Here is a 12,697-nt window from a genome sequence, read left to right as displayed (position 1 = left end):
AGCAAAAATTGACAGAAAATGATAGCAGGGTAGCAGCTCCAGTACAATCAAATCAGATCATCATGAAAGGCAGTGAAGCATGTTTCTCCTAATGGGGGTCAGTTTGCAGTCTGGCCAGCTTCATTAAATAACAAGCTGCATTTTAACCCAATGAACACAAGTACAAACTGCTATCATCTACCTCAGTGAAGCATTGCGCTCACATGATTTTTGCTGATTGTGTAATAGCTACTATGTTAAGAGAAGGCACAGATGCTCTGAATCTCCTTCTGCCTCAGCACACTATTTGAGCTTATTTAAGATCTCTGTGTATGAACAGCAGTAACTTGAAAGGAAGATGGAGCTTTATTAGCAGTATTGTTTGCCGATGGCCAGCTGTTGGAAAATACAGTTACCTTCTAGCACATGATGTGTCTTTTAGCCACTTTTGCAGCTGTTCCATTAGCCACAGTCTTTACAGAGAGCTAAGACCAAAATTATGAGGAAACTTATTGAATTTGAAATGAAGATAAAATTCCACAGGGAATATTTTTAAGACACAACTAGAGTTAAAAAATACTAACAACAAAGCTAAGTTTCCGTTTAATCCCTTTAAAATGAAGGAGTCCAGAGGCATTAATGTACTCGGATGTGCCTGCTCCTGACATGGATTTGTCAAAGGTTACTTAAACCTTTTCATTTTACGTCTTAGAGGCATTGTAAAAAATGCATTCATAGAAATAACTTGGTCTTATTGCTATTATATTGGGAACATGATAAACAAAAGAAATGTTTGCCACCTGTATTGAAGAATTCACCTGCTCAGATGAAATTTTGCCAGAATTCATAGAAAAAAAAAAAAAAATAAAATTAACTACTCTTATCTGGTCTCTTAGCAGCATCAAAATAACCACCCAAGAAAGGTTCAATCAACCTTGTTTTGCTCAAATAGAAGCAAATCAACAGGGAGCATTCACAATTGGAACTTCAAACTTACTGTATGCATCTAGTATCAACAGCTGCTACAGGACAATGTTCTATTTCCTCTGTGTAGGAAACCAATGACATTAAAAATTCATTTTTTACAGCATCTGACCAGAATAACATGAACAAGTTAATTTCATCTGACTGTTGCAAACAGAGTTGATAGTGACCTAAATACTTTAGTCCTTAAATGACACTTTTACTATCAATAGAAAGAACCCACATCACATAGCATACTATGCCTCATTTATTTCAAGACACTGACAGTATTAGCTTCATTTCTTCCCCTCAATATTTGTTCTCAAATCTGTTACAAGCTGGTCCCTAGACCAACCCACCTCATTTTGCACAGGTGATGTCAAATTTTACTATCTTTCATCTTTATCACAGTTATCTTTTTTCTATGAAGCCAAGACACTCTTGGCTCCTCCAAACAGACTCTGCTAAATCCTTCTCTGATATGCTGTAGTTTGTCTTTTGCCTTCAGTACAACAATCTCCTTCAGACAGGAGTCATCATTGTCTGGCTGTGCCATATCTATCTCACTGAACATAGGAATGAAACTTTAGCAAGAAGCTGGATCACCGGATACAGTTTCATTTACGACAAGCCCTTAGGCTTCTGCACAGCTTTCAAAGTGTTTTACACAAAGATTTAATTTATTCTTACTAGACTGGCTATACAGTTTTAAGTCCTTCCTACAGAAAACCCCAAACATTTTCTGTGCATGCAACTCCAACAAGTCCAGGCCACTATAAATGGTGGTTAATAAAAGTCTTTCCACGTGTATCAGTTTGAGATTGCTCACCACCAGATTAATAAACTGGTCTCCAAAATGCCTTCAGAGATTAATCTCAACTCCAGACTGATAAAACACTTGAGATATTGAAATATGAGGGCCAGGCCAAAGTCTGAAAGCAGGTAACAGTGACAAAACTACTACCTATAGATGATGGGATGTGCCAAGATTGGCAGAAAATAAGAGTTCCTTCAGCACACAGTAGGGAAAGAAGTGCAGATTCTAGTTCCACTTAATTGTTTCACCTCCCACAGGAAAGGGGATTAACCTAGAGTCTGCACAGCACAGTGTGTGCATTAAACCTCTGAATTACAGAACAACTGCTACACATTGCTTAGACTGGAATGCATATGGGCAAAATGTTGGCAGAACAGATACTCACACGACGAGCTGCTCACAACTCCCAGCCGCTGAAGCACCAAGATTTCAGATGACAGCCATTCATTTGATTGCTCTGTTCCAAGCAGAATGAAAGGAGAAAGGATAGCAACATCAACACACAATGTTGCAGAATAGTGGAAACACTCCAACAGGCTGATCTGATTTGTTCAGTTAGCTCTAGATCTATGTCATTTTGACCCTTTCCCCATTTTTTTTGCTTAATGGTTCATATTGCAAGACCAGAGTACAGCTTATGGATATGTGGTTATAACCTAACCATCCAACAAGAGTCAATTGTTTTATGGATTCACTATGTGTTTTTTGCTGTCAATCTTCAATCAAAATGGGGCATCAAATACCAACTTATGGCACCAAGTAATATCTATTTCAGTTCAACTCCTTTGGCAAGTTACTGTACCACATAAATCTGTAATAAGTAGAATGTAAGACATTACAAAACTGAAGAAGGGAACTTTTAATACTCATCCCAGAATTAATTTCTGCTTCTACAGGTAGACGCTCCTGGAACAGTACTGTTAACTGTGTAAACTCAGAACATCAAGGTTATGCATGACACACACCTCTATGAGAGCACTTATTTATAGATCCTTTGTTGATTGCACAAAACTAAGATAAGGAGGCTTTTGAAAAGAGCAACTAGGATTTGTGCCAGCACACTACAGCTTACAAGTAGTAAACGTTTGGAAAACACTAACTGTATGGTCTTCACTGAAACTGGTGTTTTCCATTGAATCCAAAACAAGAGTGAAACAAGAACATGACTTAAAGCCTCAGCTTCTAAACACAACTATTTTTAATGCATATTTTCAAAGGAGTTGACATCTTTGGCAGGTGATAATTTGACCTCCTTTCAGCCCATTCTACGAAAAATTGCTATATAACTCTTCCTTGTATTTGTATTGCTGTGTTCACATCACCCCCTAGTGACTGTTCAATTACATTAAATAGCATGACTCTTCTTCCCTTTTATATATGCAAAGGGTTTACTGCAGATACTACTCTTGAAACAGGTTTAGATTCTAAGACTTATGTTCATAACATTTACTCCATATCCCTTCCGGTATTTTCAGTTATCTGAAGTTTACTCACCGACTCAAGGGACTCTAGAGTACAGTGCACATACTGTATCAAAGTACACACATCCCACTTTTAATACCCCTCTAGCAATCCTTTTGTTAAGAGAACTTCCCAATCTGACCATCCATGGGACACTCTGGCAGTCACACTCCCAATGCCAGAGACTTTCACTGCTGGCACCAGGGGGCAGTCCCTCCACAACGGGTGGTCCTCACATCCCTACTCACAGTCAGACCAGGTTTCCCATAGCAGTCTCAGAAGTCTCATTCCATAAAGCCACTTATTCATGGCACACTAACACACAAAAAGCTGCAACTGGTACCTCTGAGGAGGGACACCAAACTAAGGAACTCCTGGGCTTTCACCCCTTCACAGTCTAAGCATGTGACTCCTCGACTCCTGGGGCCCTGAGTGTCTTTGTGCCCCTCGTTATTCAGAGGTTTGGCAGTTCACAGCCTCTTGTCTCAGGTTGCCACCAAGAGCTCATCCTGCAGCTCCCACTGCTGCTGCACACCGAGTTACTTGCACTGAACATACATTCAGAACACACCATTAGGAAGAACATCCAATAGGTATTTATCTGTAAAGCCCTGCCTGACAACAGCCTTTTAACTTCCACAGGACCTCAGAATCAAATCCATTTTAGAATCGCCCAGCATGTTTCACCACCCCCTTAGTCTAATATCACTAGTTCACCTGTGGCCTTAAGAAAGCAGAGTGGCCTTTCACCAGACCAAATGCCTATTACTCCCAGTTACTAACACCAATAAAGGTAAAAAAACTACAGCATGAGGTACAGAGAATTTATGGTACAGCTAATAGTGTGATGCTGCTGAACACAAACACCAACCCCACTAGTTCAAGATTCAGACTGAAGGTACTAGAAAAGGTATTAAGTGCTTCATCTATACTTAGCAGATCTTGCACAATATCCCCTTTCAACCACTTTAACAACTCCTAACTATGGCAGCGGTTTCCTCCCCCAAAATGTAAAAATACCTTTCCTGTGTTACAATGTGCTGCCTAAGTACAATGGTAGTACAATTCAAAAATACTGTACTTAGATAATAAAATCAGCACAGCTGCTACAGCTGCAGTCTGTTTCAGCCCTATTTAGAGTATAAAACTTGTATTTTGCTTGCTCCTCAAAACACCTGCACCAGAATGCCCTCGCTTCCATCTTAAATGGCTCCTTTAACACTGCCAGATGAAAAATTAGGGGTGTACTACACAGCTGGCAGGCCAGAAACAGACCCCACAGCCTGTCCTGACAATTGGGAACAAAAGACAAATCATGCCCAACTCCTTCCCTACCAAAAACCATTAACTGTGGAAGTAGGCAGCTCCGAGTATCTCTGTGTACATGTTTTGTTCTCCCTTATGCTGTATTCTACAGGTCTATAGAAATCAGGCAGCTAAACAAGAACATCTTAAAAGGACTTTCTGAACCACAGTTTGACAAAAGCCTGTCTATATCCATGAAATAACACTGCCTGCTTGGAATTAGTTCATACTACTACCTGTAGAAAGCATTTCAAATTGATACTCAAAACAAGCGGTGTTTAATTATGAAAAGATTTTAATACAGTGCACCTATGCTGAATTTCTCAAACTTTACAAACAGTAGCTTTCAAATCAAAACTACAGGACAAATCAGTATTTCATTGACACAGTTTATTTGATGGTAAAGTCAGATGAACAGGTTCTGCTTTCCAGAATAATTCCTTCTGTACTTCTTCATAGAAGGATGCAGACTGTAAAGGAAAAAAATACATTACTACCACAAAATTAAAACAATTTTTGCACTCATACATTTATAAAGCCTCAAAAACTGGTTCCCAAACAAGTCAGGTGAACCACACGGCTCTTCTTTTAAGAGCATAAAGTTCAAAATTTCACAGCACTGTCACGGGAATAAATCAGAGCCTAGATTACAGCATCTCTGTAGAAGAGCTCCACAAGCTACAAGTGCTTTGACAGCTTTCTGTTTAAGACACTAGACATGCTGTATCAGCTCCCAGACAGACCATTTGTAATAAAACCACTTTTTTCTGAACACTTACTGAACACAGCACTTGGGTTTCTGCAACAAAAATACAGGGACTTACCTGTAAGAGTATCATGCTTGTTTATAAGGAATTTACTTGAAATAAGTGTAAGAAAACAACAGAAATCTGTTTCAAAAATAGTTATCATACTACTTTAATCTATTTAAGACAATAAAAAGCAAGGTCTACTATCTTCTCTTTAGCACACCTACAAGTGAAAAATGTAAGCCTTGCTTACAGTTAGACTAAATAATCAGCAGCTTTAGGAACAGTAAATGTGAACTGCCCAATTTATTATTTCAGTCTTTACACTAATCAGGTATTTCATGTAAGTCGAAGTCACATAAGTTATCAATTCAGTAGTAATTGATAGCAGTAATTTACAAAAGAAATTTGTAAATATTCTTTTCTAGTCTTAAACTCTTGCATTTGGTTCTGCATCTGCACAAGTACCACAGTCTTTGCAAAAATCAATGTTAGACCTACATCATCATAATGACTGGACTGCTGAATGTCTATACTTACAAAGCATTCTCAAGTCATACCTGTGATCCATTTTCCATCTGAGGAATGTTCAATTACTGAAAAAGAGGAAGCATTAATTAATAATAAGAATATTTTTATCTAAGTTCTACTACTGTAGAAGATGGAGCTTTGAAGATTTTTACTGACAGTCACAATATGCTTTTTTCAACAAACATATGGAAATGTGCTAGGAAAACTTCAAAATTTTGACTACTGTAGAGACCGAAGACTTAAATTTCACGCATTCTCTCAAACTCAAAAGGAGACCTAACAATAGTTGTTCAGAGGTTAACTAATACTCAGAATACAATTGCATGTTCAATTATGCCTACAAGCTACAATGGCTTAAAGTGCCTATCCATCCACACTTCTGTTTGATAGCTTTTTTTTTTAGAAAAGCCTCACATGTCAAGGGCTGTCACAGGTACAACTGTGACATTAAAAGGGAGGGTGGGCTTTTCTTTTTTACATGCATACTATATGGGCCACTGCTCTGAAAGCAAAGACTAGGTGAAGGACATCCACATATACTTGTTGCAAATTTTTAGCAAGCTCAGCAAAGTCTAGAGCTACAGTTACATTAAATAACACACAGCACTTTAAAATACTTCTCTTGAAACTGCAGGGAAAACAGAATGGGAATTCTAATGGGGTGAGAGGGAAGTACCAAAGAAAACAACCAGACATCAGCACAGTTACATATGACCTTAAGTTCAAAAAAAATTATTCAAGTATGATTCCCCATTTCAGTAATTTTCATGACTAGATGGTACATAACTTTTAGAATAATATACACTTGCCTGAAGATTTCTCAGAATCAAGTGCCTACACATTTCTGAGAGAAATAGTTCTCACAGACTGTACAGGTGGACTCAAAAACATATTCCAGGACTCCTATTAAAAATTCCTCTGCATAGCTGTGATAAAGGATGATGAACCATGCCACATCATTATCTTTAAACATGCATTTTTCAAGACAAATTTTAAAGACACCAGTGTATTTCACATTTTTCTGTAATGCAGCACAAAACTTTTATCAAGCAAGTTTTCCAGAATGCACGCAAAATAATTTATCCTAAGTGAGGACACAAAGATTAACAAAGGTGGTAAACAAGTAACATCTAACCCATGCATACTTATCAACTGAATGATAATTTAAAAAGATATCAAAATACTAATGAAAAACACAGTTCACCTACTACTAAGATTGTATGCTGGTTTGAGAAGCACTTCATATAGAAGTCACATCTTCTACATCATTACCACAGAACATGATCCTGGCCCTAAATTTGTGAAGTGCTGATATGCTTTAAGAGGATTTCTCTGAACTGGACAGCTTTAGTAATTCAAGTGACAGTAATTTAACCATTTTGCATTAACACTCAACAACAGGTACCTTCAGGTGCAAAACTCTTGACGGGAAGTTCATGCATACTACTGGGATCAGTGCAACACTAAATGATTCCCTTGCCATTGACAAAAGGGTGTATGTTATGTGTTACTACTATACCAAATGCTATTTTTGTGCCATAAACAACTGTAGGACTTCATGATTAAAGCAGAAAGGAAGAAGGCTCAAAACCTATCTAGTACAATAGTTCCCTCACCTAGTAATTGTCAGTAACACTGGTCCATTTGCATCCAGTGATAACAAGAATTTGACTTCCACACTAACTGAAAAATCCAATTTCACTGAAATTTCCAATTTCGCTTTAATTTGTGTCTTAGCTTGGAATACTGCAGGGCAATAGTTAAATACAGTTTAAGGCAGACAACTGTGCCTTTTTTATTTCCAAACACCATCTCAAATGCACTAAGGTGTGATGTGACTCAGCTTTCATGTACACAACTACTTACACACAACAGTCAAGTTACACATGCAATTGCACTGTACTACTTTGAATCAGATCCTGGGGTGTCCTGAACCAATGCCTCAAATTAGAGTATTGAGTTTCTTGGATTTCTTCTCACTGAGTTCCTTATTTTAAAGCTGATTCACTGGTTTCAAAAGACTTGTTTGCAACTGGCCAAATTTTATTTCTAATTCACATGGAATAAAATTCATTACATTATTATTTAACCCTCACAGGACAGATCTAAGTTTAAATCAAACATGCATACAAGGCAGTACAGTGCTTTAATTGAAAGGATGGACACATTTCAGTGATGTATAATTCAGTCACCACATCCATGCTCATTTCCAGTACCTGTAGATACTTCATTTCTGATGGAGAATTCCAAGAAAGTAGAAAAAAAGCAAAAGTGAAGATTACTAAAGTACAAGATGTCAAGGCATTTTCTCAAGTACAGAACTAAGCATCAAAACGCACTACTCTCTCTCCCCTTATTAAAACACCTGAAGAAAACCCACCTGGCTGCACAGCTTATTCTGCATTTGTCAAAGGACAAAATACCACGAAGGAAGATGACTGGCTTCCCACCCAGGCTATTCCTCAGTTGTGGTTTTGTTTCATGACAGAGGAACTCTGCCTCCCTCCTAGCTGCTGGTATCAGGTTCCAGCCTCAGCCCAGGAAGCTCCCACAAGAGGAAGACTACTACCTTGGGAATCAGTCACTTAAACCCAGGATAAAACAGGCATTCTACTTATTTCTACTTACACTCTGTCATCATTGCCTACAATATCCTTAACAAACTCACCTTGATAAATAACACCATAAGTAACAATAACTTGGCGGAGTAAGCATTAGGTATCTAGGCAGTCTAAGTAACAAGTGTTAAGATTATCTAATGTGTGTATTGCGAGATTGAGTTATGTGATTAGAGCAATACTGTTAGATTTACGGAAGTGTAACTTTAGTTCAAGTGACACATAGGAAACAGTAATTTAAGAAGCATTCTTTCATGTTGTATCAGCTAAGCTTGCAGCAGTGAGGAGCAAAACTAAGCTACAGAGCTGATGACAAGCTATACAACACACAGATTACCTTCTGATATCCAGTAGAACAGGTGAAAAAATGGAAGAAAAACAGTGTTATTCTGTTGAAGAATCTAATCAACATTCCAAAGGCAAATGCTCACTCTAGTTTAAACATATTCTCATCCTACCTTCTTGCCAGCACCAACATTTGCCTTGGCTGTGCCCCTGACTTTCTTCATTCTGTTCTTACGCTCCTTTCGCTGCTTCCTGGAAGTCTTCTTCTTTTCATACAAGCCATGCTATTAAAAAAATTAAAATTGCATTTAACATTGTTTCACTGTTACCAACTCTTAATTTAATTTTTCTTACTTCTGAACTCTTCGAATACAGTTCAAATTTGAAATATTAACTAAACAGCAAGTTCATTAACTAATAAATGTTTCAACACAGACCATAAACACTTAAGTAGCATATAGATCAGCCCCATCTCTTATGCTTCTTCCAAACCTTTAAAAGTGATTTATTATCTATTATTGCTAAACATCTCAGGTAACAGGTTTTGCCTTCCCAATTCTCCTGTAATGCAGAGTAAGAAAAACTTATCCTCTTTTGCAAGTGCAGAGGCTAACCTGTGTTATTTTAAGACGTCTCATATGACTAAGTATACCAACAGTACCTTCACAAAACTTAGGGGTTTACGTATGTAAATACTGAGTAACCAAACACTTCCAACCTATCCTAACTGCTTCCAAGATACTAGAAGATAACGTACCCTGGCAAGCCTGTGCTTTGGTTCATTTTTCTTTGCATAGTCCAAGGAATCGTAGATCATGCCAAAACCGGTTGTCTTGCCACCACCAAAGTGAGTTCTGAAGCCAAAGACGAAAATTACATCAGGGGTTGTCTTGTACATTTTTGCCAGCTTTTCCCTGATTTCTGTTTTGGGGACTGTGGCCTTCCCAGGATGAAGCACATCAATCACCTAAGAAAGAATTTTACAAGTTGCATAAGAGGTCAATATCCAGTACAACAGCCAGGTGCTACAGTCCCACCATGAACTTAACACTTAAACTAACCCACCTTAGCAGTACAAAGTATTATTCAATTTGATATAAAAGTAGTCAAAAGTTTCCTGCTTCACAGTCATTCAGATTCAAAATCACCTTTAAGATTATTTAAACCAACAATAAATCCAACACTGTCAAGTCTCCCAATGGTACTAAGCCATGTCCTCCAGTGCCAAATCTACATGTCTTTTTAATATCTCCAGGGATGATGACTTAACCCCTTCCCTGAGCAGCCTGTTCCAATGCCTAATAATCCTTTTGGTGTAGAATTTTTCCCCAATATCCAATCTAAACCTCCCCTGGTGCAACTTCAAATGACAGAAGAGTTTGCTACCTCACCATCAGTATTTACTTTCAGCATACATTAACAAATCTAGAGCCATAAGCTTTTACAATAAGAACTTTGGAGATTTCAAGGGTCCCGTACTAAAGATTTCAAGGCCCCCGGCTAAAAACCACCTGCAGCCCCGAGCCAACAGACAAATAATTAAAGGCAAATTTCTGTATTCTTTTACCATCTGCTTGCGCTGCAGCAGCCTGTTTGTCATGAACTTCCTGGTTCTGATGGTCACTGTGTCATTCTGCAAGAGAAAACAAAACAATAGCTACACATACAACTGAAATTTAATAAATACGTAAATAATGCACACTACAGCAACAGCCAGGAGCCTCAAACACTCATAGTGAACTCATGACTTAAGTAGACTGGTCCTGGGCTACAGAAAACAGCTGTAAGGATAGTGAAAAACTGACAAACTCATCCCCAGTTTTCAAACATCACAGCAACACACACACCTTCACCACTCTGAGAAGGTGAAACAGCTTTTAGTGAAACACAGGGATTACAGCCCAAGCATTGGAACAATGTAACAGAAGTTTCCTTAGGAAGCTCAAATGTTACAACCTCTGTGGTGTCCCACCCTTAACGGGAAGGAGCACTGAGGACTCCTAGATGCTTGTGGCTGAAAGGAATGACAAAGGTCAGAGGGTCCACAAAAGCTTACAAAGTTTTATTAGCAAATTACACACTTGGTATGGAAATGGGTATGTTAGACCTTGACCTCCTAGTGTAAAGACACAGGAGTGGGTTTTGGATAAAGGGATATGCTAAAAGGGATCACCAATCCTGGCTCCAGCATCAATCTCAGCTTCCTGGGTAACCTTTTCTCCCTTTCTATGTCACTTAGTTATCATGTACAGTCCATTCCTCTGGACCTTTCTGGAAAAAGGTGGGAGGACTCTGATTTCCCCCAACAGTCCATGCCCATTTCTTGGCCTCATTCCTTCACTTGCACTGTGCTCTGTTCATGTCCAGGAGCCAGAACAAGGATGCCTGCTCCTGAAAAAGTGCTGCCCTACCTCCGTGCAGCCCCTTTCCCCAGCCACAGCACTCCTTGGCTGTCATTACCAACACTCGGTTGGCTCCGCTGCCACCCAGTTGTTGGTGCTGGAGATGCACATGAGCCCACTCAGCTTTTAGGCTTCTACAGCTTCTTAACTGTTACAGAATGGCTCAGGTAGGGAGGGACTACAGAGGATCATCTGGCCCTGCTCAAGCAGGGTCATGCTAGAGCACACGGCACAGGGCTGGGTCCAGACAGTTCTTGAATATCTCCAGTGAGGGAGAATCCACACCTTCTCTGGGCAACCTGTTCCAGTTGCTTACACAGTAAAGAAGTTCTTCCTCCTGTCCAGGTGGAACTTCCTGTGCAGCAGTTTCTGCCCGTTGCCTCTTGTCCTATTGCTCAGCACCACTGAGCAGAGCCTGGATCCATCCTCTTGGCACCCTCCCTTCTGATACTGACAGACATTGACGAGGTCCCCTCTAAGGCACCTCTTCTCGAGGCTGAAACGGCCCAGCTTCCTCAGTCTGTCCTCAAAAAAGAGATAGTCCAAGACCCTTCTATCTTGCCCTCCACTGGATCTGCTGCAGGAGCTCCATGTCTCTCTTGAACTCAAGTGCCCAGATTTGTCAGACCACTCCAGATGTGGCCTCCCCAGGGCTGCGCAGAGGAGCAGGATTACCTCCCTCAACCTGCCGCCAATGCTCTTCTTAACGCAACGTACAAGTTTCTCTAAAAAACTCCCGCACACGTCTGTTCCCGTAATGCCTTCAGACACAGGCAGCCATGAGACACACACGACTGTGACCTACAGCAGCTCCCCGACAGCTCCCGAGCAGCAGCCCAGAGCTACCGCGCTATCAGAGCCCGGGGCCGCACCCGGCCCGGCCCGCGCCCCGCTGCTACCAGCGGCCATAGATACAGGGCAGCCCAGCCGCCGGAGCGCCGGCTCGGTGCGCGCCATACCCGCGCGGGCGGGTGCGGGCGGGCCAGCCCAGCGGGGCGCGGCGGCGCAGGGGTGCAGCGGGGCCGGGATGGCAGCGGCGCGGGGCGGATGGCAGGGAAAAGACCGCGCACTCACCATGGCGGCGACGGCGGCGGCAGCGACACGGCGGGGAAAGGGCCAGCACCGCCCCCCGGCCAATCATAAGGCAGCGCGGGGGCCTTCCCACGGGGTGGGGCCGGGCGTGGGGGTGTCTTCTTCAGAGCCGGGCCAGGTGGGGATGCCTTTCGTGTGCCTGATGGGCCCCGGGGCAGAGGGGTGCCGCGTTCCGTGGGAACGGCGGGACGTGCTCGGCCCGGCCCGGCTTGGCTGAGCCCTGTTCAGTTTAGTTCTCCCACCGTGTGCTGGCGCTGCTGCGGCTCTGCCTCCGCCTCTGTGCAGCTTGTCCTGGGGCTGCTGCTGGGGCGCCACGCACAAATTCGTGGCCTGAGCCAGAGCCATGGACTGAGCGTAGCTGTGGATTTGTTTTAGGCTGAGGGAGCTGGAACTGTTCAGTCTCGAGAAGAGGCGACTGAGAGGGGACCTCGCCCATTTGTATAAATATCTAAAGGGGGGGGTGTCAGGGGATGGACCAGGCTCTTCTTGGTGGTG

The 12,697-nt window shown here is 41.4% G+C and overlaps 1 protein-coding gene across 4 annotated transcripts; it reads right to left on the bottom strand.

Annotated features, from left to right (window-relative positions):
- Positions 1 to 4,904: 4,904 nt before the first annotated feature.
- RPS24 (ribosomal protein S24) lies at positions 4,905 to 12,253 on the bottom strand. 4 transcript variants are annotated; one of them, XM_027700086.1, is made up of 8 exons: positions 12,185 to 12,253; positions 10,276 to 10,341; positions 9,466 to 9,675; positions 8,882 to 8,992; positions 8,761 to 8,763; positions 8,022 to 8,038; positions 5,835 to 5,870; positions 4,905 to 4,995 (listed from the first exon to the last, which is right to left on the bottom strand). In XM_027700086.1, exons 1-6 carry the CDS (start codon positions 12,185 to 12,187, stop codon positions 8,033 to 8,035), a joined length of 399 nt encoding a protein of 132 aa, XP_027555887.1. In that variant the 5' UTR covers positions 12,188 to 12,253; the 3' UTR covers positions 4,905 to 4,995; positions 5,835 to 5,870; positions 8,022 to 8,032. The 4 variants fall into 4 exon arrangements, with proteins under 4 accessions (XP_027555887.1, XP_027555889.1, XP_027555888.1 ...); XM_027700088.1 differs by lacking the exon at positions 8,022 to 8,038; XM_027700087.1 differs by lacking the exon at positions 8,761 to 8,763.
- Between the last annotated feature and the right edge of the window lie 444 nt (positions 12,254 to 12,697).

The sequence above is a fragment of the Neopelma chrysocephalum genome, unplaced genomic scaffold, assembly GCF_003984885.1.
Source record: "Neopelma chrysocephalum unplaced genomic scaffold, ASM398488v2 Primary Assembly neopelma1_143, whole genome shotgun sequence".
Lineage (NCBI taxonomy): Eukaryota > Metazoa > Chordata > Aves > Passeriformes > Pipridae > Neopelma > Neopelma chrysocephalum.
The sequence above is the reverse complement of the archived record's forward strand: the minus strand, read 5'-3'. Positions and strand labels throughout refer to the sequence as shown.